The sequence below is a fragment of the Ovis aries genome, chromosome 2 (genome assembly GCF_016772045.2).
Source record: "Ovis aries strain OAR_USU_Benz2616 breed Rambouillet chromosome 2, ARS-UI_Ramb_v3.0, whole genome shotgun sequence".
Lineage (NCBI taxonomy): Eukaryota > Metazoa > Chordata > Mammalia > Artiodactyla > Bovidae > Ovis > Ovis aries.
In genome coordinates this window covers 127,858,973-127,885,820 of record NC_056055.1, presented here as the reverse complement: position 1 = coordinate 127,885,820, position 26,848 = coordinate 127,858,973, and the positions used below count along the sequence as shown (strand labels likewise).

The following is a 26,848-nucleotide window of genomic DNA, read 5'->3' as shown; positions in this document are numbered from 1 at the left end:
TTTAAGAATAACTGAAGATTTCTGTTTTCAAAAAATAATACATAGTCAATCATAGCTATGTTATAAATGCAGGGAATTTTAAGGATAATCCTTATTCTTCAGATATATTTCAAATATGGATAAAAACCTCTTAGAATTGTGTTTTTAATCCCTTTGGGAACTTTAAAGAAAGCTTGTAGAACAATGGATAAAGAAAGGAAATAGTGTGTTTCTTTAATTTCCTTTTCTCCCAAGCTTGTTGAATCATACCGACAAATGAAGAGAACAATCTTATTAAAGCAGACTTTTAGATCCCATTCAAAGTAGGTTGTTACTTTTTCTTTTGCACTCTTTTCCCTTGAGGCTTGATTCCTTTGGGAACTTTCTTCCTTTTGTAAAAACAGCGAATAAATATAAGCTAGAGCACACACACTGTCTCCCAGTAAGCCAGTTTTCAGGTTACTTGAATGCCAACTGCTCTAGGTAACTAGGTAGGAGAAAAAACTGCAGACGTGGCTCTGTGTATGAAGCTGCCTGGTCCCCCTGAGGCAGAAGGTAAGATCTAACAGTCACCAGGAACAGAGAGAAGAACTATTTAAATGTAAAAGGAGTTAAACAGATGACAAGACTGAGCCAGGCCTTGGAGAGTGAAAATGACTATCTCTTAAGAAAAAAAAAAAAAAAGGCCAGACACTATTTTCAATTAAAAATCAATTTGCCTTATAAAAACTATCTTGCAGGCTAGTTTCAGTGTATCTGAAAGTTTTGAAGACCTACTCTTGAGTTTTCTAATTCTTAATGACTTGCTTGGATTATTCTTGTGTTCTTAAAATAATTTATTTTGAATAGATACATCATGGTAACTGTCTAGAGCCACAGATTAGTAGTATGAATGATTCACAGTTAAACCAGAATGATTTTACTCTATAAGCAATTGTTCATCTTTTAGGTGTAAAGGAAAAATTTCTTATACTTTGAATGTTAAAGGAAAGAGAGCTTTTATCTACGTATTTCTGTAAATAAGTTGCCTTGTGTCTCTTTATAAATAAGTTTATATTTAAATTAAGATACTATTGGCTGCATATGCAATTTTTTAACCTACTGACGCTTTAGTAAATGTTTCTAATCCTGTCTTCACACTGATTACTGATTTAACTTATGTACTTCATTACTTATTTTTAGCCATTAAATTTCAGGATTCTTATTATTACATTTACTGGCCTGAGTTAAAGTAATCCCAAACCAGTCAAATACCTGACAGTTAAGTTGTTCCATTGGTCTTTCAGAATAAGACTTGAATTTGGGTCTTTGTACAAACTACTCCTTTTGATTATGCTATACAATTTGTACAGTCCGACTGGTTAATAGGGTCAGACACTGGCAAGCACTCAAGTCATGCAATGTGCAGCTTCATGCCACTTCTTTGGGAAAATAACGCTTTCCTTTGAATTTTTTGAGGTATCATTAAAAATTAGGATTGTGATTTTTGAAGCTTCAATTTTGTTTTTTTACTGTACTAAGTTGGTTTTTGTTTTTTTGCATGCTAAGACACTGTAATGTCCAACTCTGTGTAACCCCATGGACTGTAGTCCGCTAGGCTCCTCTCTCCATGGGATTCTCCTGGCAAGAATACTGGAGTGGGTTGCTGTGCCCTCCTCCAGGGGATCTTCCTGACCTAGGAATTGAACCCATGTCCCTTATATCTCCTGCACTGGCAGGCGGATTCTCTACCATTAGCGCCACCTGGGAAGACCTTTTTACTGTATAAGTTTTTTTAAATCTTAGAGGAAGGGTTCTTTGAGTTAGAACATTCTATGTGTTGCTGCTGTATAAAACAGAGCACAACAGTATTGTGCCTAAGAAGATGTGTTTCAGTCAAGATAAATGTGACAGGCTTTGAAAAACCAAACTAGGTATCTGCATGGTAGCAGGACATTGATACAAAAAGAAATCTTTGTTTGATTAAAACATTTTTAAAATGTAGTAACTCAAATGTGTGGATTATTCTAAAGCTGTTTTCCTACAGCTTTAAATCCCAAGACACTGAGACCTAGTGATTTTATCATTTTGGTTTAGTGGGTTTTTTTTTTGTTTGTTTTTTTTTAATGAGAAGCTTCAAACTTACCCAGAGATCAAATAGTAGAGGGAATACCCATTATCCATCGCTCAATTCAGTTATCAATATTTAGCTATAGTTGATAAAAGATCAACTTGTAGCAAATGACCAGAATTTCGCTGAGGATTTAAAACCATGAAATAGGAAAAATCTTGCCAAATAAATCTCAAGGTTTGTGTTTGGGTTATAATTTTCTGTGGGGCACCCCATGTTGAATTTGAATGCTTTTCTCTGCACAACTGTAACTAATAATGAAGCATAATAAGCTATGAAATTCAACCATTATTGCTAGCAAGTCTTTTTCTGTCTTCCAAGTGATTGATGATTTTGCGTAAGTGGGAGGAAGGATCCTAAGTTTAGTGGCTTTATTAGTAAAATATGATACTGTCAGCTCATTTTTAAGGGCCCTATTCTTTTTTTCTTTGTTAGTTATGGAATTATGGAATTTGTAGTGGAGGGAGAGAGGGAGATATTTTTTTTTTTGGAGTAGCATCTTGAAGGATAGTTCACTGAGGATACATATACATTAAAGTCATGTTATCTTGTGACTAATTTTATAAATCTAAAGAATAGGGAATTCCCATGGTATAGTGGTAAAGAATCTGCTTGCAGTGCAAGAGACACAGGTTTGATGTTGGAAAGACCTCCTGGAGAAGGAAATGGCTACCCACTCTAGTATTCTTGCCTGGGAAATTTCATGGACAGAGGAGCCTGGAGGGCTACAGTCCATGTGGTTGCAAAGAGTTGAACACTACTGAGCACACACACGAAGAATAGAATATGTGATAATTCTGCATTTAAAAACGAGAGATCATAATCATTCGCCTAAGCTGAGATTCTTAGAATAAAATTAACGAGACATTTGGATTTCTGTTACACTTTTTCAGTCTGTTTGATATTTGGTTTACGAAAACTCTTTGAAGTAGGTTAGGCCTGAATAGAGGCTAATAATAGACCTTCTGTTGACTATAAAAAGAAAATGAATTTTGTTTCTTTGCACACAAAACAATGGTTTTCCTGTTGAACTTATGTCTGCTGCTTTGAAGAATATAATTTTTTGGTAATAACAAAGAATAGTAGAAACTAATTTATATATAATTTATAGGTGATGGTTTTAAATGACCAGTATGCTTTCAGTTTTCAGAAGATAGATAAACATGGATTCATGTTCAACTATGTAGCTGCTGCTACTGCTAAGAACAAAGCACAAATCAGAGCAGTTTTAAAACTGGATAATAAGATCTTTAACCTTTTAAGTTTTTCATGTTGGCTTTTCCACTCTCATTCCTATGGAATATTTCTTACTCTGGAATGGGATTCAGAGCTCAAAAACGGGGTCTGTCTAAAACTTGTTTGCTGCTTACTTTCCAGTTTGTTCAAGGCCAAAAGCCCAAATGTTTGGTGAGTTTTCCCACTTTACTAGGATGTTATTTAGTATTTTAAGTACAAATCATTACAGAGTAAACTGTTGGGCATTAGTATTATACTCCCACAAGTATTTAATTTTAGGATAGAGTTAAGTTGTTAGGATAGATAGAATATTGGAGGAGTGGGTATGATAAGTGAAGAATCAGGCAGTTCCTAAATTACGTAGTTGTTCAGGTAGGAAAACAAAAAGACAGCATAAAAGGACAGCTTCTGTGGGTTTGGTATCTTTTTGAACGTAATTTTCATGGAGAATTTATGGCTAAGATCTTTCACATTTTAATCCTGTAATGAAACCTGCTTGTCCGCGTACAACTTCCAAGTTGTGTCTTAAAAGAACATTTATGTCAAGACAAAGCCGTCTTACACATCAGTGGTTATGTGAAACCTGAAAATGTGTGGACTTTTGTAAGATTTTGCAGTGGGAGCATGATGTGCTGTTTTTCAAGATGCAAGACTTGTAATTGCCTTAAGTGTGTGCCAGTGTGCTGCAGTGAGTGTATTACTGTTTCTCTGGGACTGACTTTACAATTCTAAGTTTAACATTTAGAGAAGAATTTTTTCTTATGGCTCTGTCTTTCATTTAATAGCAACTTATTTTTAATGAAGTATTATACTTTACAGATGTAGTTAGTTTTCTTTGTTAGCTATAAACTTAAAGTCCTGTTGTTAACTGAAAAATAGATCACAAAATTGAGGTGTGGGACATTATAACAGTTTTGAGATAGATTGCACTTTTTAAATACATAAAGCATTGGTACCTTCTTAGTTAGATTGGTTGTTAGTAAATGATTATTAAGAAGTAGTCTTCTTTGCCACAGGTTCTTCAAGTTTTAACTACCTAAAACTCTTCTATAGGTCCAAAGTACAGAGGGGGAAGCTCCTCATGTTCCAACCACTTACCAGCTAGGTCTTAACAAGTCAAAAAGAGGTAAGTAAACCCATACTCACTGGTATCTAAGCACATTACTGCAATGTCTTCGGGTGATGTGGAAAAGGTATTTTTTTGTCAATCAGTGTTTGCAGTGCTTATAAAAATAAAAAGAAAATTAAGAACATAGGTGTGCATGCTTCATTGTGGTTTGATTGTAGAATCTTTGGTATCTTCCTGAAGACTTCTGTGCTCATAAAGTAATTTTAATTCACTTATCTTATAATGACCTCCTTGCACAATTATGTGTATTCTAAATAATGTTTTAGTTCTACACAAGGACTAGATGGGAAGTGATAGAGCAACAAAGTCAGGCCTACTTTTTACATGCTTATGTTTGAGATATAGACTTGTATTAGCCACCTCTGGGTTTTTCATTACTTAAATCTAGCTCCTAGGTATAATACATGAATGTGCCTCTGGCAGAAAACACCAGTTTCTCAGCGATAGTTAAAGCTAGTTAAATTCAAACTAGATCAAAGGTGAGTTGCTGTAGGTACTGTTCTTCTCTTGAGTTATTAATTATTGACCAAAGACCCTTTGAATCAATTTCTTTCACTTTTAACTTGCAACAAGAAAAACATGTCTGATCATCTTTAAAGCTGTAAACCTTTGGAGATTTAGGGAGAAAGGAAAGGAGAAGAGAAGTTAAATGACCACTGAAGGTAGGAGTGTTTATTTTTAAAACTTCACACATGCTGAACCACCCTGTTTTCTTGTGTTTTTTTTTTTTTTTTTAAAGCAAAGATTCATATGTATGTTCCTAGAATAGGAAATTACATATTCTCCTCTGATCTCTGGAGTGACTCCATATGAAACAATCTGCATATAAATTTTCTTTTTTTATTGCAGTACAGTACTGACAAACAAGATCCCCACTCTCCCTAGGTTGCCACAGTTCTAGTCAGACACGAAATGAACTTTACTGCTTAATTTTTTTCCCTTTGTGAGTCCATAAATATATGTATTCCTGAGCTGTAAGGCAGAGTTCATAGCCATCCAGGAATCTTTTGCTTTAGATAGGTAAAGGGATGCATTGGATAAAGCAGCTTGCCCTGTGTCAAAAGGGGGATAAAAACAGTATAATTACCTAAGATCTTTGAGGAGTAAGCTTCCTGTAGCGGGAAAGATGGAATGTGGTTTGTATTCACATCTGAGTTTCTTCCTCTTGTCTTCTGTAGGAGCTCTTATTTCTGGTGGCATAACTAAAAATGGTAACATTTTTTTGAATCACATCTTTGTAAATTAACAGTAAAATAGTGTTGTGTATATGCATGAAAGAGGGAGAAAGAACAATAGTGTTCTAGTCATTTTTTTGAAAGTAGCCTTCCAAAGTTTGATGTGATATGCAAGTATGTTAATCCTAGTGGCAGAGTTTGAATCACTGGTAATATATTCATCTCACAAGGTTAGTAAAAATGCACACAGCGCATGTGAAAATACTTCCCACTTTGGTAATAGAATTTTTGAAGCTGCAGTCATCTAAATCTCAGATCCAGTCCCGGGATTTAGAATAGAGGTTTAGTGACACAACTCATGTCACAAGTTAACGTTCAGTAGGTGTGTTAAGGACAGCCCAGCAGGTTCCTTATTGCCGAAGATGTCCAATATTTTCTTTGGCCTAGCAGAGTATCCAGGTGTCCTGTTTCTCTGTGATACTGGATAAATAGAATTTACACCTTTCGTTTTGTTCTCACTGTAACGTTTGCTTTAACTTCCTAGTTTTTAATAAGAAATAATGTCTTAACCTCTTCAGTTAGGACAAAAGTCTGTTTCTTTTTAATTCTGCCTTTTTCTTTGGTAAACTATGTTTTTTGTGAAACGGAAATGTCTGACTAAAGAATCTCAGTTGTGATTTATAGTTTACAAAAACGGTTTCACCTACATTCTACTTAGTTTATGAAGTAACACTGTAAGGTAGGAGAACTGTTATCTCACTTTCTGTGGAGAGAAGTTACTGCTTATGGCGATAAAGCCAGAACTTGTCCCCGGTCTCCGTGTTCTTTCCGCTGCCTGACGTCTGCTCTGAAGCCTAGGCAGTCTACACTTGACCTGCTGTGTGTGTGAATCCAGACTGGGCTGACTGCGGAGGAGTGCGCTTGGCGAGGGCCGAGCTTCACGGTGGCCAAGACAGACCTCGGGGAGAGGACTGGAGGGAAGCTGGTCAGGGCTTCCTGGGCTCTTTGGCAACTGCCCTTTGCCCAGGCAGATTGGGCAGTTCCACTTCTAAATCCCCTAAGCAACTGTTTAAGTCTGTTGTTGCTTTATGGAGATTGATTAATTCAGCAAATACATTTTTATTGTTGGCTTGATCTAGTTACTGGGGATACAAAGAGGAGTAAATAAGGTTCCTGTTTTCGGAACATTGACAATCTAGTTCTTCTTTTTAAAAAGATGGGCAAACATATAGTTATGGTGATGACTCCTGTGGCATGTTAATCATTTTCTCAGATAATATACTGCGTGATTAGTACCTGTGGTAACAGCTTACTCTAATTCAGTTTCATAGTTATTACAATTTACCTAAACTTATCAAGATATGGATCAGTTCCTTATATTATGCAGTTGTGTTGACTTCAAAACATTACAGAGTTATTTTACATTTATAATGGGAAAAATATTATTCCATTTCATGTTGCTCCAGGTTGAACCTAAGGTAATTAGAATATTTTTCAAAGTTAGGCAACCAATAATTAATTTCGGATTTTATTCAAACATATTGTGGAATATTTCCTATCATTCTAATCTTAAGTGAATGTCGACCTGGTAAACACAGTTTATTTAGCCTGTTGCTTCTGCAGAACTTGACTGTGTCATGAAATGTCATCCTCAGTAAATGTAACAGCTGTAAAGTCTCCCCCACTGTGGTGCTCACAGTGTGACTGGGCATGTGATCATGGTTTTTTTAGTTACTTAAAAATTTTTTTTAGGTTATACTAACCAGGAATGATAAAAATTAGCAATATTACCTTCTAGTTGAACCTATGTGATTTTCATTCAGCTAAAAAATAATTGTTTCATAACTTAACAAATGTTTGCATCATTTGAAACATCAGAGACATTTAAGTTTCCTTGTATATAAATTACTAGTTTGTTGGCCTTAATTGTATTTTTATTTTCTTATTGGGAAGGTAATAGGTGTTTTTTAAGTACATAGAATTTAATTGTTTATTTTTGGTCATGCTGGGTCTTCGTGGCCACACACAGGCTGTCTCTAGGTGTGGCGAGCAGGGGCTGCTTGAAAGCTACAGTGTGTGGGCTTCTCACCGCAGTGGCCTCTCTCGTTGCGGAGCACAGGCTGTAGACATGCAGGCTTCAGTGGTTGTGGCACATGGGCTCTAGGTCACAGCCTCAGTAGCTGTGGCCGCTGGGCCGAGCTGCTCCGTGGCGTGTGGGGCCTTTGTGGACCAGCGCTCACACTGTCTCCTGCATGGGCAGGTGGATTCTTTACCACTGAGCCCCAGGGAGGCCCATAGGTGTTTTTATACACTGCATTTAAACTTCTCATTTCGCCTAAGTGTCTTTACATATTTTACATAATGGAAATGGTTTATTTGGGACTTCAATTTTTATTAGAGCCATTTTTCGTTTCAGCAGGTGGTTCTCCAAGGATAAGACCAAAATACATTATAATTAGAGCTTAATTTGGAGCTAAACACTGAGAATTTCTGATGTGATTCAGTTTTATTTGAATTCAAGTCACTTCCTGTGCTCTGAAGCCACAATTCGGCATAAGTAATGCAGACTTTTCTAAGAAAGAGTCACTGTTGTGTACCGTGTATCTTTTGGAAATCATGTAATAAAGGTGCTCACTGAAGCCCTGTATAGCAGTTTTGTATAACTGCATTTCTTTTTTGGTAGATCAACTATTACGTACTGCAAGTCAGCACTCTGATAGCAGTGGTTTTGCTGAAGATTCGACAGATTGCCTCTCGCTTAATCATCTTCAGGTAATATTTCCTATCGTAGTAGGCGTTATGATTAACTTCTTTATATTTAGGTGATTTTTCACTGTCTATATATTTAAGACAATCTGTGCAATCTTTATTTTTCAAATGATAACATCTGCATCCTAGAATTTTAGTCTTATTATCTGAGCATTTGTCTATAAATTTTAAGTTACACTAATTCTTCATCTTTCTCTGACTGAATATTTAAAAACAACAACAAAAAGCTTCTTCATTTTTGGACCACCATTAAACATAGTATTTTAATCCTTAACCTATTTTGTGTTTTTTTTTTAAATTTTCTACCATCATTGTATTTCAATGAAAGAAAACGAAAATGTTAGTCGCTCAGTCTTGTCCAACTCTTTGCCACCCAGTGGATTTGCCAGGCTCCTCTGTCCATGGAATCTTCCAGTCAGGATTACTGAAGTGGGTAGCCATTCCCTTTTCCAGGGCATCTTCCCTACCCAGGGCTCGAACCCAGGTCTTCAGAATTGCAGGCAGATTCTTTACAATCTGTGCCTGTATTTCAGTATTTTATAATAATTAATTAATAACTAACTAAAACTGTGGGTCCATAGCTTGCTCAATATTACTTGACTTTTATGCTATAGTGTGTTAGATAATCCAGAAATCAGGCATGTCTTAAACTCTCCTCAAGGAGCTTATAGTTTATGTGTGCAGTACGTAATGTACATGAAAAGTGTTTAAAACATCTGTAAGGAAATTTTAAAGAAAACTGGAATAAGAGAAAAAAAGAACCTTAAAAAGTACCTTAGAAACAGCATTTAAGGAGTAGACACTGAGGAGAAGTTTCTAAGGAGACTCAGAGTAACCCAGCAGCCATAAAAACTGAGAGATGGAGGAGAAACTGTTAAAAGGAGAGCTGTAGCCATTGGAGTGAAAAGATGAAAATTTGTTTAATTCTGAAATTGAGTACTTGAGTGAGTAGTTCTGATGCACTGAATGAGAAGCGTGATTGGAGAGTAAATCAGTGACAGAGAAGATACGAATTATGTTCTTTTTTCAAATAAGGATGATAGCTAAGGGTTATAGGTCTTTTTGTCTTTTTTATACAGTAGTGATTTAGGAAAGTTGTTTGGCTAAGAGAAAGAGAGCTTGATGCAGGAAAGTCTGGGATCAACCAGGAGAAATACCCTAACTTTTGAGAGGAGGTGGTCAGAAGTACAGATTAGAGGGATTAGCTTTGAAAAGAGACACAGTTTTCTTTCAGAATGGAGAGGAGGGAATGATGGGGTAAGGTACAGGGAAGTTTGTAGGTATTGAGGAAGAAGTTAAGATATTTTTGTCCATTTTCTCTGAGTCAGTGTCATATGTTGGAAGGAATGGAATGCTTAGTTGCCCAGTCATGCCCGACTCTTTGCAACCTCGTGGAATGTAGTCCGCTAGGTTCCTCTGTCCGTGGAATTTTTCAGGCAAGATTACTGGAGTGGGTTGCCATTTCCTCTTCCAAGAAGGAAAGGAGATAGATGGGTGTTGAAAGGGGGTATTTAAGGAAAATAGTGAAGATCTGGAATATTTTTTGTGAGAAAGCAGAGTTGTTGATCAAGGACACTGAGAGCAGTTTCGAGCAGCACCAGCGCCAAAACCAAGGTGGGAGGCCCGAAAGTGTAGAAGCCTCATAGCAGTTTGGTGTTTTGTTAACGCTTATCAACGTAATTAAAATTAACTCATTTGAGTTCGTGGTCCTTCTTCCTGTTTTCCTTTCACAGGTTCATGAGTCCTTGCAGGCCATGGGGAGTAGTGCAGATAGCTGCGACAGTGAGACAACAGTCACATCTTTTGGTGAGGACCTTGTCACACCAACAGCACAAGACCAGCCTTACTTTAATGAATCAGAGGAGGAGTCTCTTACGTGCCCTCAGATGGAAAGAGAAAAGGCAGCAGCAGTTGCTGAGACAAGGTCAGATGGCCAGGATTCCCTCCAGCGCCAGACTGTTGAGAACATAGGACATCAGCAGTCCACCTGGAGTGCAGGGGATCACGTTACTGAAATTACTGGAAGGAAAGAGGATGTGTCTCCAGCACAGCCGGTGGAATTACTAAGGGAAGCAAGTGCTGAAAGTGATGTGGATAAAAGCAGTGAATGTGAATTTGTCCAGTATACCACCCACCATATTCTTAAATCATTGGCTTCTATTGAAGCTAAATGCAGTGAGAAAGGGGCTGAAAATACAACGGGGTCTCCCTCTTCTGTGGACAGAGTTAATACAGCTTTACAAAGAGCGCAAATGAAGGTTTGTAGTCTGTCTAATCAAAGAGTGGGGCGTAGTCTGATAAAGTCAAAAGATCTGTTGAAACAGAGGTACCTGTTTGCAAAAGCTGGCTATCCTCTAAGGAGGTCTCAGTCTTTACCAACCACCTTGCTGAGCCCCGTAAGGGTTGTGTCATCTGTCAATGTCCGGTTGTCCCCTGGAAAAGAGACCAGATGCAGCCCACCATCCTTCACCTACAAGTATACACAGGAGGAGGAACAGAGACTAGAAAAAGAAGTGATAGAGCACGATGGTCAGTCTTCGGTCAAATCCACTATTTTCATCTCTCCGACGTCTGGGAAGAAGGATGCCGCCGCCCCGAGCGAAGTGACCCGGCTGGAGGAGTGCCATCAGTGGAGGACCCCGGCCTGTGCGCTGTCTGCTCAGTCCGCCTGCTCCCTTCACTCTCTCCACTCCGAGTGGCAGGAGAGGCCCCTGTGTGAACACATGAGGACTCTGAGCACTCACAGCGTTCCCAGCATAGCAGGCGCCGCCTGCAGTGCCTTCCCGTCCACTCTCGGATGTCCTTACTCACACAGACACGCTGCCTCCCCTTACCGAGCGTGCTCTATGAACCCCCCTTCTGCAATTGAGATGCAGTTGCGAAGAGTGTTGCATGATATTAGAAATTCACTGCAGAATCTTTCACAGGTATGAAACCAAGTGTATCTTTCTTACTCTTGTTTTCTTTTATTGGTCTGAGTACCTCTTAATTCACTGAAAAGCTAGGAGCCATCAGATGTAACCGCCTCAGCCTCATTTTCCTACATCCCTAAATTTATCTGTACCTGCCCACCCCCCCGCCCCAGCCTCTTCCTTCCTAGCTCAAGGGAGAAGCTGTAACTAATTCTGAACAAGGTGAATGTCTCTGTTCACAATCTCCCTCCCTTCTAGAGAGGAGATTTTGTTTTCTAGGTGTCCTCCTTTCTTTAGCCTCTCCTCCATTGTCTCTGTCTTAGTCAAGCTGTCTTTGTCATTAAAAAAGAAAACTTCTCAAGCACTCTCTGTCCTTTTCTCTTCCATCTGACAGTGTTCACCACTTCTTTCTAAGTTTTCCTCCCTTGGCTTCTGTGTGGCCGTGTATTCTCCTGGTTCCACCCGTTGCTCTCTGACTAAGCTTTTCCTTCATCTGCTGACTCCTGATGCTGGTCTCCTGGTACAGAATTAGTCTGCTTCCACTGGGTTAAAAGAAGAGAAAAAAAATCAGGTAAACGTGTGAATCTAGTCTGTGTGTCATGTCACTTTTAAAGCTGCTGCTCTCAGATTTGTTAGTGGGATGGGAATAATTTCCAAAATAAGTTTTGAGAAAGAATTGTCTCTTGGTTTGCCTTTCACACTCCCTTTCTAAATCTCTTTCTAAGCTACTTAGATGAGGCAGTTGAAACGAAGAAAATGATAGTGCAACGTAATGAACGGGGTGTTCAGCTAAGAGTCGAGAAGCCTAGAGTGAATATGATCCGTTCCTTTTCATGATGATGTAGTAGACAGGAAGCCCCTTTGACAGTAAAAATGAAAGTTGGAAACCTTTCAAGTTACGTAGTAAAACACACTTTTAAGTAGAGATTTTATCCTCATGATGATTGTCTTCTACTAATGATTTTCAGTCTAACCAGAAAGTGGGTGTCTCTCTTTCCTCCTTACGAAATGTAGTTCTGTCTACAAATGAGAAATTAACCTTTCAGCTGCAGTTACGGGAAGCTGGGGATTCCCGGGGTCCTGTCTACCTACACCTTCACGTTCCACCTGTCCCGACCAGCTTGTTCTGCTCTTGATGTGGTTTTCTGTTCAGTGTTCACCAGTAACTCAGCTGATTTCCCCGTCCTCACTCCACCCCACCTCGGGAGACAGGTGCTGTGTATCACCTGGCCTCTGCCTGTGTCTCCAGGCCCATTCCCTGTGAGCATGCTCCATGTACGTGTGCAGGCTCCGACGTAGGTGTGTGTCCCTAGCTGTCTGTCTTTTTTTTTTTTTAACACATGCTGCATTTTTTTTTTTAACTTGGGATGACCTGCCCTTGCCGTTCTTCACCTGACCAAGCCCTGTGTACTGTTACAGCTCAAGTGTGGCCACTGTTGAGAACACTTAACCTAATCTGGACTTTTGATTGTTTTCATCATAGCAGTCCCCACACCAACCCCAGCCAATGTTACGTATATATTTCTACTTCTGTTTTCTCCTTGCTTCTTCCACTGTGAGAATGCTTGAAGGCTGGGAATGCCTTCTGTCTTCCTGTTATCTTTCCTTGTGATGCATAGTAGATACTCAGATATCTGAGCGAGTATGGTGATTGCTTGCTGCTTTCTTCAGCCAAGTCAGTAGTTTCTGTGATCTCAGAATGACATTTGCTATTGCGTCTATATTTCTGAGTTTTGTTTTTATTTTTCTACTTTCTCAAGGCAAGAAGGAGGTCCTGTAAGACATATTAATAGATTTAAACTATATGTATTCCTTTGCCTCTTTCTTGTTCCAAATACACTGACTTATAACTAAAACAGATAGGAATAGTAGGTGGTACTGGTGACTGATCTATCTGATTTCAGCTTATAACATAAAGTGATTTTAGGTTTTGTTTTATGCCCCAAAGAGAAACATATGTACTCCCCAAATTCTGCCTAGATGATGTGGAAGTAGTCACTTTAACATTGCTTTCTAATCAGACTTTCACTCTTTTGAAGTACCCTATGATGAGAGGACCTGATCTTGCTGCTGCTCCGTATAGTACTCAGAAATCATCTGTTCTACCTCTTTATGAAGTAAGTTGTTACTTAAATCTCTGTGTTACAGAATAATTTGTGTGATTTAGAAGTTAATGCTGTTATATTGCATTTTAGAATACTTTTCAGGAGCTCCAAGTAATGAGACGGAGTCTGAATTTGTTTAGAACGCAAATGATGGATTTAGAATTGGCAATGCTGCGTCAGCAAACCATGGTTTATCATCATATGACTGAGGAGGAAAGGTAAAAAGTTCATATGTCTTAATGTTGACTTAAAATATTTTTCATTCTAAAAAGCATTGTTAACTTTTTTGGGGGGAAGCTGAATTTTATTTTCACTGCTGTGTACCCTTTATCTAGTCTGTGAACCAGTATAAATAAAATTGGGCACAGTGTTTTGCTAAGTAAACTCTGCCTTCATTGGACTGAGGAAGACAGTGATTGGAATCTGTTTCTTATTGTCTGGAATATTTGTGATGGAAGCTAGAGGAAGAAAAAGCAGTTATAATGGTTATACTCATTGCAGATGCTGTTGTGCTAATCTGTAGAACTTGGAGTTTCAGTAACTTCTGAAAGCTTGTGGGAGTTGTGATACTGAGTTTCCAAACTGCTTTTTTCAAACTCTGTGCCTCCTAATAGATATGAAGTTGATCAGCTGCAGAGTTTGAGGAATTCAGTCCGAATGGAACTGCAGGACCTGGAGCTGCAGCTGGAGGAGCGCCTACTGGGGCTGGAGGAGCAGCTCCGCCCTGTGCACGCGCCTTCACCCTTCCGCCCCTCGGCACTCATGGTATGCTACCTCGGGTTGTTAGCTTTTTCACTCAGAACTTGTTAATAGCATTCCACACAATTTAGGACAAATGCCTTAATTTAAAAACAATGTATTTTAATAGCATTAGAGACATGCAATGTTTAGTAAGCCTTTCCCACAAATCAGTGAAATGTGTAAGTTGTGGTTAACGTCTTAAATATTTAACCTATTTTTATATATATAAATACATTGAAAAATTGTAATTTAATAATAGAGAATAAAGAGCAATGCAAAAATTTAAGAATTTTAAGGGAAAAATGATAGTAGGTTAGCATTATGACTAATTTAGATGTTACTCATTGTGTATAACTGAAGAACACACATATAAATATTTCATGCAACCTTTTTTCCCTCCTTTCTTGCCTTCGGGAAAAAAAAAACTGTTCCCTTTACATTTTTCCTTTATTTTGGATTCTTTTCCATTCTGTATGTTTTTTAAGAAATCAAATAAGATCTTTGTGAAAGCAGAAAAACACGTATACAAACGAGAATAGAGACAAACACTCTCTCTCTTTATTTTGTACCACTATTCTTACTCCTAATGTTCCTTTTCATTGCAATTTGAACTTCAACAATTGTATTCTTATTTTTGCCAAAATCTTTCAGTTGTAGAATATATTGTTTTGAAGTGTTGAAACAGTGAATTCTTCTCTTTGTTAATTGAACATAACTGATTTTGTTAAAAACAATTGCGTGAACACACGTGTATATATGCACACATAGCAAGTAGAAAAAGAATGTGTGTGTGTGTGTGGGTATATATATATGTGTGTATAGCACAGACTAAGCATATCTTGTCAATGAATATCTCATCGACAGTTTTGATCTGAGAAATGTGCATTGGTGAGATCAGAGAATCAGAACATCTTCTATGCAACTTTCAGTCACAGTAACACATTTTATAGGATCCTGTGACAGATGAGGCTGACTTTTGTGACATAAAGGACTGCTTTAGAGCAATAATTAGCTCATTTTGTTATAAAGCACTTGCAATTTGAAAAAACTACACACAGACACACACACACACATATATATATATATATTGTTTTGCTTTTTCAGGGAATGTGTGGCAGTAGTAGAAGCGCTGATAACTTGTCATGCCCTTCTCCATTGAATGTAATGGAACCAGTAAGCCTCTTTCCTTTTAAATCACTGGGGAAGGGAATGATACACACAGTTTTCCTAATGTAGATAAAAAAAATTTAAATACACAATTTGATAAGTTAGTTAATTTGATTAGAAGTGAGTCTGGCATTTCTTGAAGTCTGTTGCCGTCTTTGGCCACTAGAAAGCCAGTTAATTGCAATAATGATTTATCTTCATGGCCTAAAGGAAATAATGCATCATAAAAAGTAATTTATATTTCAGGAAATGTGCTTTCACAGTCTGATTCCAGGTTCTTTAAGTAATTGGATCTTTAAGATGACTACATTTTGAACAAAGATTGATTTTTATTGTATTTTAAATGAATTAGTTCATTTGAGGGCATTGTGAGTTTTTTTTACTGGTTACTTTTCTTTGTAAGTAATTTGGACACCCATGTGGAACCAAGTAAAATTTCATCCAGCTATAGCCTAGTTAAACATTTTATGGCTTGATCTCACTGTGAATTTGAATTTTTCTTGCTGTTTTTGCAAATGAAATTGGTTAGTAACTAAATGAGTGAGTTTGAATCATGTCTCTACAAGTTAAATGATTTGGGGCAGCATCGAGGATATTAATCTTCTTTTAACTGCCAATCTTAATTTAAAGAGAGAAGAATTACAGTTTTTCTGATCTCTAGGTCACTGAACTGATGCGGGAACAGTCATACCTAAAGTCTGAATTGGGCCTGGGCCATGGAGAAATGGGATTTGAAATTCCTCCTGGAGAAAGCTCAGAATCTGTTTTTTCCCAAGCAACATCAGAGTCATCTTCTGTATGTTCTGGTCCCTCTCATGCCAGTAGAAGAACTGGAGTACCTCCTATTGACTCAGTGGGCAAACCCAAAACCCATCTGGTACCAAGCAAGAAATTATTCCGAGCATCAGTGGCCCTAACACCAACTGCTCCTTCTAGAACAGGATCTGTGCAGACACCTCCAGATGTGGAAGGTTCTGAGGAAGCTGGAGCAACTGAAGAAACCTCAGAAGCTGTAGGACCTAAGTCTGAAGTGGAGGAAGAACATGGAAAAGTCTCATTATTGCCAGCTGCTGAGGAAGTGCATAAAAATGTGGAGCAAGATGAGTTACAGCAAGTCATAAGGGAGGTGAGTAAACTCTATGCTTAATTAATTTATTTTGAATAGGTTTTAACATTAATTATTTATAAGACACTCCTCTGATTGACTGTATTCAGTAATTTTCCCATTGATCCAGCTCATGTCTATTATGTTTGTAATGCTATTTCTGCAAATTTCATACTCCCTTGTGAAATAATTGCGACTCTCTATATTCACTCTGGAGAAGAAGGTATGCGTAGGTTTCAAAATAGGTGAACATGTGACGAGGACTTTAGATCTCTGTTTCCACCTTTGTAAAATTAAGGATTATAGTTTAGATCTCTTCCAAGATTAAAATCTGCCATTTTATAATGTCAGTTGAGATTTTAAGAAGTATGAAGCATTTAATCTATTTGGTTTAGTGAGTAGAGACCTATAGAAATTAAGTAAGTCATTCAAAGATAGAAATATAGGATTAAAGTTTACCCTGTGTGATTAGCAGTATGCAGACCTGAAACATTTAGCAATAGTTCTAGGTTACCGAAAGGACTGCAGCAACTTAGGAAGACTAGTCATCAAAGGCAAAATATTTGAGAAATTAGTAAAATAGTTGCTTTTGGTACCAGGATCACATAGTAAGGGACAGTATGGATATCATTTAAAAAAGGAGACTGCTATAGATACATTATTTATGAATGACTTTTTTTTTTTCCTTTTTTCAAATCACATTGTGTCTTTGGATGCAAAGTTCAGTAGAGTGCGTAAGATAAAAATTACACATGTTGAATTTATTTTTTCATTCTGTCCCTGTCTTAAGAGTAATTCTGAGGAAGAACTGCAATTATTCATAGTTCTTTCCAACTGGGATACTAAAATCCATGTTAAAAAGGATCATTCATTCTTTCCATTAGTAAAAAGAAGAATAGCCTACTGTGTTTTTAAAAAATGGTTTACAAGTGTCTTAATGAGTACCTGCTCTGTAAAGGAGAAAATAAAAATGGATGTAAGACCATGAAATCCTTAAGCCTAAAGTCTAGTAGGAAAGTAAATAGAACTAACCCAAGGAACAGTTGAAGAATCATACAGAAAAGCATTTAGTATAATGTATTGAGAAGGAAGGATTTAGACATGGAAAATACCAAAACGAACCAGAGAGGTAAGAGTCAGTGGCTCCTCCTTTTTAATCTTTGTACTTCCAATAAATTCAGTAATGTGAATGTAACACATTTTTAGAATTTATTTGTGAGTAACATTGAACAAATTTTTAGTGGTTATAGGTCAAGAATGGTGGCAGCAATTTGCAGCAACATGCATGGACCTAAAGATTGTCATACTGAGTGAATAACAGAGAAGGAGAAATATAGGATAACATCCCTTGTATGTGGAATCTGTAAAGAAATGATACAATTGAACTTACTTACAAACAGAAAGAGACTTGTAGACTTAGAGAACTGAATTTATGGTTGGCAGGCGGAGGGGAGAGGGGGATAGTTAGGAAGTTTGGGATGGGCATGGACACAGTGCTATATTTAAAATGGTAACTTTCTAGCACATGGAACTCTGCTCAATGTTATGTGGCAGCCTGGATGGGAAGGGAGTTTGGGGGAAAGTGGATACATGTATATATATGGCTGAGTCCCTTCACTCTTCATCTGAAATTATCACAACATTGCTAATGGGCTGTACCCAGTACAAAATAAAGTTTGTTTGTTTGTTTTTTAAGAATGGTGGCAACATACCAAAATGTTTTTTTCAAATGAGCCATTGCTTCTCTGGGTCCGGAGACTAGTTCATGTATGAGGTGCCATCATTTACAGCTGCATGACAGCAGCTTGAGAAGTCCCTTGAAAATACAGTCAGTTTTCCTTTTTATGTCATTAATATAGGCATTCCCAAAAATCATGCTATGCATATTTGTGCAGTAAAAACTACAGAGCTCATGGGGAAAGTAGTATTAGAAGCATAACATTAAAAACTTTTGTCAGTGATATATTTTTGAAAAGGTGAAAACCTAATAAAAACAGTAACACTGTTTTGTTAAAAAATAAATGCTTCAATAGTGTGACGCTGCCTTGAGAAAGACCTGAGATTTGCTTCTGGAATTGGATTTTGGAAGGGCTGCAAAATAAGTTACTTGTGAGTTACTGTGAAGTGGTAGAGGGGGGAGATAATGAAGTCCAACAGAAATTTTAATGCCAGGTGCAGATAGGTGTGCTTCATAACACAGTGAACTAAGAAATCTAGTAGCTGTTTAATGTTTGTACATGTTGGGTACTCTGTTCCTAGGTTCAGCTGACATTCAGACAAATTAACACTTACAAAACAAGCATTCTGTCAATAGCAGAAGACACTGCATGTACGTAATTTATTTTCATGACATGAATTACCAACTTGAAATTTAAAAGATCTTAATTCTATAAATTTATTTGTCCTATTAATGTAATTATTTTATAGGTTGGTTGTGTCTGGCTAATATTTAGCAGTCTCTATACAGCCACCTCGCTCAGTTAGTTAGGTGTGACTGATGGTGTTTCACGTCAAAGGTCAATTTTTGAGTAGAAACTCCAGTACTTTGGCCACCTCATGCGAAGAGTTGACTCATTGGAAAAGACTTTGATGCTGGGAGGGATTGGGGGCAGGAGGAGAAGGGGACGACAGAGGATGAGATGGCTGGATGGCGTCACTGACTCGATGGACGTGAGTTTGAGTGAACTCCAGGAGTTGGTGATGGGCAGGGAGGCCTGGCATGCTGCGATTCATGGGGTCTCAAAGAGTCGGACACGACTGAGTGACTGAACTGAACTGAAGTAATTATTTTTCTCCACAACGTATTTGTTAACTGAGGAAATCAGTTTTAAGGTACTCCCCATCTGGCACCCCAGTCCAGTACTCTTGCCTGGAAAATCCCATGGACGGAGGAGCCTGGAAGGCTGCAGTCCATGGGGTCGCTGAGGGTCGGACAGGACTGAGCGACTTCACTTTCGCTTTTCACTTTCATGCATTGGAGAAGGAAATGGCAGCCCACTCCCGTGTTCTTGCCTGGAGAATCCCAGGGACCGGGGAGCCTGGTGGGCTGCCATCTATGGGGTCGCACAGAGTTGGACACGACTGAGGTGACTTAGCAGCAGCAGCATCTCCCTTGACACAAAATGTTGTATTTTTGTTCCCTTAGCTTGCTCTGGTTTGAAAAATTTCCTTGGAAACTGAACTTTATATAGTCATTTGGCATAAATACGCTCTTAATGTACACTTGAGTCCTCATTTTTAATGTTGTTAATGGAGCCTGATATGTGCTGTAAGTGATTTCCTCATAGCTCAGTTGATAAAGAATCCACCTGCAATGCAGGAGACCCTGGTTTGATTCCTGGGTCACGAAGATCTGCTGGAGAAGGGAATGGCTACCCACTCCAATATTCTGGCCTGGAGAATTCCATGGATAGTCTGGGGGGTCGCAAAGAGGCAGACAAGACTGAGCGACTTTCACTTTCACAGCATCCCTAAAACGTTGATTTTTGGGGGCTGGTAGAACTTAGCATATACAGAAAACTTGGTTGTTCCCATCATAGTGTGGTGGTGCTAGAGAATTACTTAATCATTTATAAGAACCTCCCTATTAAATATGGGAGATTTTATAATTTGAAGGACTGACATGTGAGACAAATGTTTGAAGAATTTTTCAGAATTTGTTACTGTTAATTAGAAACTTCCTGATTCAGAATTTGACATAGTTTGGAGGAACTTTAGCTTAACACTGACCCTTTTAACTGTCTCCAAAAAAGCTTACCAAGCAAATTGTATAGTAGATGAAACAGGGCATAAGAGGAACATTGATGTCCTTAAAAAAAAAAAAACAAAACACTCTTTTGAAGCACTTTAAAAGCATATGTTAATGGATAAATTAGTCTAATGTCATCTATAATTTAAAAAATCATTTGGTTTATTATCATTTTAGCTCAGTTACAATGGTGTTCTGTTAAACTTTGCAAAATATTTAAAATTCAGATTAGTCTTGATTCTGCTCATTTAAAATGGGTAATCATTTTCCTTAAATATAATAGTACTGAATTCCAGTTCTTTTAAACACTTATTGTATCAGCTACCAAGAAAAACAGAATTGTCTTCCCAGCAAATTCTGGGTCTCTAACCCCATAAACAAAGCCATTATTCAGGCAGGGAAGATTTAAGCTTGGGTTGAACAGTTTTGCCGGTGAGGATTAAGCATGTTTGGCAAACACTTTCAGGGAAGTTTTCTTATTGTTCTCATGGATGCGTGAAAACAACTATGTCCGTCAGGCCTTTGTTTCCATTATTTCACTGTATGTGAAGTTCTTTAAAAGAATGCTTTCATTACTTATACTACTGATACAGTAGAATTCTTTTGAAAGAGAACACCAAAAGAAAAAGTAAGTAAAAAAGATTACTTAATAGAATAAATGAGCATGTGTCCACAGAAGCAAATTGAACAGAATTAAATGTCAGAGTATAAAGATAGATTGCTCTGTGTAGAGTTTTCTTCTTTGTTCACTGAAGTTCCTAGGCTTGGTCCATGCCTCTGAGTAAGTGTATTTCATCTGGCACACTTTTATATGTATTTTGGTAAATACACAGCTTGCCTGTGTTCTTACTACAATGCTATTAGTGATCTCTGTAATGATGGCTGCCGCACAGGAGGCACTCAGTAGAGGCTAATAAATGGATGTGTTGTCCCACACTTTAGGCTTGCTGTCATCTTGTTAATATGCCAATGTGCATTCCTTCCTTGATCTCAAGTAGTCTGTCTTCAGTGGATATTACTTTTTGGAAGTTATAAAATGGACTTCACCTTCCATTCCACTGATTTTCTCACTGCTTATCCTTCCCCACCTCTGTAACGTGGGAGACTTTGGAACTGATTTATTTGTTCATACATTTATTACTTCAATAAATTATCAAAGGCATTTTGTCATTTTCCAGTGCTTATGTGTAGTGCTTTGTTTTTCACTTTGTTCTTTTTTGTGTGTGATACTCTTTCATTCTCTCGTTGATGGCACTTATTCAGACATTCATTGAGCGCTTACTGTGTGCCAGCACACACTGATGAGCTTCCGTTTGAGCGCTCCCTTCCCGTTCTGATTCCCGTCTGCTCTCTCACTAGTGGGAACTGTCTTATCAGCTGGGCTCCCTGTTGCTCGCTCTCTTACGGTGCTCTTGCTACTGCTCTCATCCTCACTGTTGTCTGCAGTTGGCCTTACTTTCTCATCTCACTGTGTTAAAATTTTCTATTCTCTGATAACTTTTTCCTCTCTTATCCCATACTAGTCTCTCATTTTTTATTCTGTTCTTACATCATTAATGAGTTAACATTTTTTCCTTTTTAATATTTTATGAAATGTTTGTTCTGGGTCCACCTAGATAATAACATCCTTGGTAGAGACTTTTTATGTTTTACTGCACTGATGTCTGTACCCATCCCCACCCCCCAAATATTGGTATACTTTTTTGGTTTATAGAGAATACTTTTGGGCTAGTTTGTTTTTGAATGATGAAGAATGAAAAAAAAATTTTGAGTGAAGTGTGATGAGATGTGCGTTGGACAGCAGGACTGAAAGACTCTGCTAACTCATTGTCTTTTGTAAATATGGATTTACAGAGGATCTAATTTAACACGCTGCATTTCTGCTTGTATGCTGTGGCAGAGAAATTCTGGTATCATTTGTATCCAATATGTATTTGTTTAAAAGACAAATCTGAAGGACTGTGAACTTAACAGACCTTTGATGTTTAAAGTTTAGAGACATTGGTAGAAGGTAAAATGAGAAGATTTTATTTATTTAAATATGTTTAAGTACAGATAGCTGGTAGTTAAGGAGCATTTGTTTCTCTGAATATTTATGTATAAATATATATATATATATATAATGTATAGATTGCATGACATTATTACAGAGCCATTTTTGGAAAGACTTCATTGAGATGTGTTCAAGATGTACTTAGGAACATTTTAGGAAGGAGATCAGGCTGGCAGGAAACTGGAAATGTAGAATTTTTAAAAGCTGGTTGAGTGTGTCTTGAGTGCTGATTCAGGAAGGCATTATCAGTTTATTTGAGGAAACGCACATGTAAAGCCTTCAGAAAGGGCTACTCAGGGGTGATGCACTGGGCTTCCCAGGTGGCTCAGTGGTAGAGAATCCGTGACCAGTGCAGGACATGCAGGAGCTGTGGGTTTGATCCCTGGGTCCGGAGGATCCCTTGGAGGAGGAAATGGCAACCCACCCAAGTTTTCTTGCCTGGAAAATCCCATAGACAGAGGAGATGTGTGGGCTGCACTCCATGGGGTCACAAATCAGAGAGAAAAAGATGCAGGTGTGCATGTGTAGTGTTTGGACACCTGGAGAAGAAAATCTTGAGGGAATTGTCATTGCCTCTAGATCTGTTTGCGTTTTCCAACAGTAAAATGACATGTAAATCCTTATCCAAAGCAAAATTTTCAGTCAGGTGACAAACGTACCATACAACTAAATACTGACTTATTTAGAGTTTATGGTTGTTTTGGTGGTGGTGTTTAGTCACTCAGTCATGTCTGACTCTTTCCTACCACATGGGCTGCAGCATGCCAGGCTTCCCTGTCCTTCACCATCTCCTGGAGCTTGCTCAAACTCATGTCCATTGAGTCAGTGATGCCATCCAACCATCTCATCCTCTGTCGTCCCCTTCTCCTCCTACCTCAGTCTTTCCCAGCATCAGGGGCTTTTCCAGTGAGTCACTTCTTCCCATCAGGTGGCCAAAGTATTGGAGCTTCAGCTTCAGCATCAGTCCTTCCAATGAATATTTAGGGTTGATTTCCTTTAGGATTGACCTGTTTGATCTCCTTTCTGTCCACGGGACTCCCAAGAGTCTTCTCCAACACCACAGTTCAAAAGCATCAATTCTTCCATGCTCAGCCTCCTTTATGGTCCAACTCTCACATCCACATGATTACTGGAAAAACCATAGCTTTGACTGTATGGACCTTTGTTGGCAAAGTGATGTCTCTGCTTTTTAATATGCTGTCTTAAGTTTGTTATAGCTTTTCTTCCAAGGAGCAAGCATCTTTTAATTTCATGGCTACATTTACCATCTACAGTGATTTTGGAGCCCAAGAAAATAAAGTCTGTCACTGTTTCCAATGTTTCCCCATCTATTTGCCTTGAAGTGATGGGACCAGATGCCATGATCTTAGTTTTCTGAATGTTGAGTTTTAAGCCAGCTTTTTCACTCTTTCACTTTTATCAAGTGACTCTTTAGTCCCTCTTTGCTTTCTGCCATTAGGTAGATAGACATTAATTAAAGAAAAAAACGTAAAAGTGAACATAATATTTAGTCAGTTCTTTCAGGTTATTTTGTGTCATAGGGTAAATTTTCTATGAAGTTTTAACATATGTTAATGCTCTCAACTTGAGAATTGTGTTATTTTGTAATGGAGTTAATTAGACAAGATCTCCGGAGAAGGCAATGGCACCCCACTCCAGCACTCTTGCCTGGAAAATCCCATGGATGGAAGAGCCTGGTGGGCCGCAGTCCATGGGGTCGCTAAGAATCGGACACGACTGAGCGACTTCACTTTCACCTTTCACTTTCATGCATTGGAGAAGGAAATGGCAACCCACTTCAGTGTTCTTGCCTGGAGAATCCCAGGGACAGGGGAGCCTCATGGGCTGCCGTCTATGAGGTCGCACAGAGTCGGACACGACTGAAGCGACTTAGCAGTAGCAGCAGACAACATGATCAGAACATGATCTGAGTTTGAGGATAGATGGATATGATTCCCTGATCTCTCTTTGTATTTCATGAAGGATTTACACGAAGATTTAGTTTTCTCTGTAGTTTAGCTGACTGTAGAAATTAAATGTTATTTACTTGTTTTTTCTGATAACAGAATAAAATGGATTATAGTGATACTGTTAAGTTCTCATTTTCTTCTTTTTCCATTCTAGATTAAAGAGTCTATTGTTGGGGAAATCAGACGGGAAATTGTAAGTGGACTTCTGGCAGCAGTATCTTCAAGTAAAGCATCCAATTCTAAGCAAGATAGTCACTAATGGAATTTATAGGTAAATTTTTCTGAATTTCTTTGTTTAGCTAAATGTAACTTAGTACTTTGGAGAAGGCAATGGCACCCCACTCCAGTACTCTTGCCTGGAAAATCCCATGGACGGAGGAGCCTGGTGAGCTGCAATCCCTGGGGTCGCACAGAGTCGGACATGACTGAAGTGACTTAGCAGCAGCAACTTAGTACTTAGTTTTTAATGCTTTTTCTTAGTATATAGGTCTGTTCCCCTAGCTAAATTTTTATTTTTAGGAAGTATGTAATATGTTATTTTACACTGTGAAAACCTTTTATAACCTCATTTGAAGTGTAAGTGAGTCAAATCTCATAATCTCAAACCTCTAAGTGATATTGATATTTTATCATTTTATTGAAATTTCATTATAGTAAATAAATTCTGGAATTGGGGAAATTGGGACCTTCAAACCTGAATTTTGATAGCACTGCCCTGATTATAATATTACTTCAAATGGATCAAGATTTCAAGCATGCGTGCATACCAAGTTGCTTCAGTTGTGTCCAAGATTTTAAGACTTAATCATAAATTTTTAGTGTCCTTTGTTTTTTAAAGAAACATATCCCATAGGTCTCATTGTACATAGTACATTAGGTCTTATATCTAATCATGTCATAATAGATAATGGAGGATCTTTATTCTCATCCTTCCTTTTAAAGACTTTTCAGTAGTAATTGAAAAATGCTTAATTTTTACTTTTCTTTCTTTTTTTAAGGTTTGCGTGGGTCCTATTAGCTGCGTGATACTGGAGTTATCAAGGATATACACTGGTGGGGATGTCATTTGTGCTTCAGAAGATACTTGCTGCTGAGCTGGGCTACTGTATACAATGTTTATTTCTTCTGTGCATATCTTTTCAAAAAACATAGAAACATAGGCACTTTGCTGACTTTATTTCTTTTCTAAACTATCAAAACCGTAGTCATTTGAAAAGCCTAATATTTATTTGTATGTCAGTATTTTCCAGTTGATTGCCTAGGTAGAATTAATTTTAAAACTTGAAAACTTCCAAACTTAACCAACTTATAAATAACATATTTCTTCAGACTAGCTTCTTAAAACACTGACCTCTATGAGGTATTTACTGTGCAATAACTGATTCATTTTTTGAGAGCTTGAAACAACCAATGATACTCCCTCCACTGCTGTTAATTAGTGTCACTTCCAAGAAGAAAAATTATCCTGTTGTAAAAACTGCTTTTAATTCTTGAGGAGGTTACTAATAGCAGTAGGATAGAATTTATGTTACCTAAAACTACTTAATGTTCTTACACTGTAAGCATTGTTATTTTACCCAAGACAATTGTAATTTTATTGTAGCTTATGTAGTTTGGGGATTTTTGTTTGTTTGTTTGTTTTTGGAAACATGTCTTATATTAAACACTATGTACTTTTTGCATTGTCCAGACTTCTTTATTATAAGGACATGTTTCTTCTTTTAGACTAAATAGTAGAGTATTGCCAAAATAATGGGGCCTGTGACTTGAATGGATAGAAATGAATAAGCTGGTTTTGTTTTTTCATAATGGAAGTAATTTAGATTGTTGTTTTCTCATAAACAAATTTTAATTCATTCTTAACCAGTGAGAACTGCTTGTTTTATGGGGGGAGTGGGAGGCGGGGGCGGGGGGGGAAGGAAGGTAGTTTCCTATTTGGTTTTGTATATGTTAAATAAATGTGTAAAGTAACAACCAGATGTTATTAGAATTATTCTTTAGCATTTATAATTTTCAACTCCTATTATATTTCTTTGTGTGAAATTTTAATCAAAAGTGGTTGAGAGGTTAACAATATACTTCGAAAGAATATCTAAAAGGTTTTTTAAATGTTTGAATTATCACATCACACAAAGGCTGATTTCTAAAAAAAAAATTAATAAAGTATTTATTTTGCCTAACATGTTTTTAGTGATTTATTTTCTTGAACCACAACATGAAGAATTTGGATTAGATTTGATAAGTAACAGGATCCAAAAGAATTAGAGCATATAATCTATTAGGCTAAAATTCTCTTTTCCTGAAAAGGCGTCTACGATGCTTTCAAAAATGTGGTTAAGACTAGACCACCATGGAGAAAGAATGCGCACTGATGCCTCTTGGTCTCATCTAGTTCTGTAGTCTTAATTATTACCATCTGAGTCAAAAGTTCTCTATAAACTGTACTGTTAAGCTACAAAGAACAGACATTAAAATATTACTTTATTCTCTGGCCAAATTCAGTCAAATTCTCAGACAAATTCAGCAATTTGACTACCTGATTCTAATAATAGTAATGATACATATAAACCAAACACTGATATACTGATATTAATATTAATACAGATGTCAATGATTTTTAACTAATCAGCTTTGTAGCCACTTACAGTT

General features: G+C 37.6%; 1 protein-coding gene across 7 annotated transcripts in view; it reads left to right on the top strand.

Moving 5' to 3' along the window:
* Positions 1–26,379, top strand: part of ITPRID2 (ITPR interacting domain containing 2) — a 94,928-nt gene extending 68,549 nt beyond the window's left edge. For 4 of the 7 annotated variants that reach the window (XM_027964773.3, XM_042243654.1, XM_060411086.1 and 1 more), the window contains 10 exons: positions 4,379–4,451; positions 8,313–8,401; positions 10,132–11,325; positions 13,350–13,427; positions 13,506–13,633; positions 14,030–14,180; positions 15,261–15,329; positions 15,985–16,449; positions 24,354–24,470; positions 25,198–26,379. In XM_027964773.3, coding sequence (XP_027820574.1) covers positions 4,379–4,451; positions 8,313–8,401; positions 10,132–11,325; positions 13,350–13,427; positions 13,506–13,633; positions 14,030–14,180; positions 15,261–15,329; positions 15,985–16,449; positions 24,354–24,458 — 2,352 coding nt within the window. In that variant the 3' untranslated portion in view covers positions 24,459–24,470; positions 25,198–26,379. The remainder of the gene's footprint in view (positions 1–4,378; positions 4,452–8,312; positions 8,402–10,131; positions 11,326–13,349; positions 13,428–13,505; positions 13,634–14,029; positions 14,181–15,260; positions 15,330–15,984; positions 16,450–24,353; positions 24,471–25,197) is intronic. The other 3 variants (XM_060411087.1, XM_060411088.1, XM_004004534.5) reach the window with 1 other exon arrangement.
* Positions 26,380–26,848: the final 469 nt, after the last annotated feature.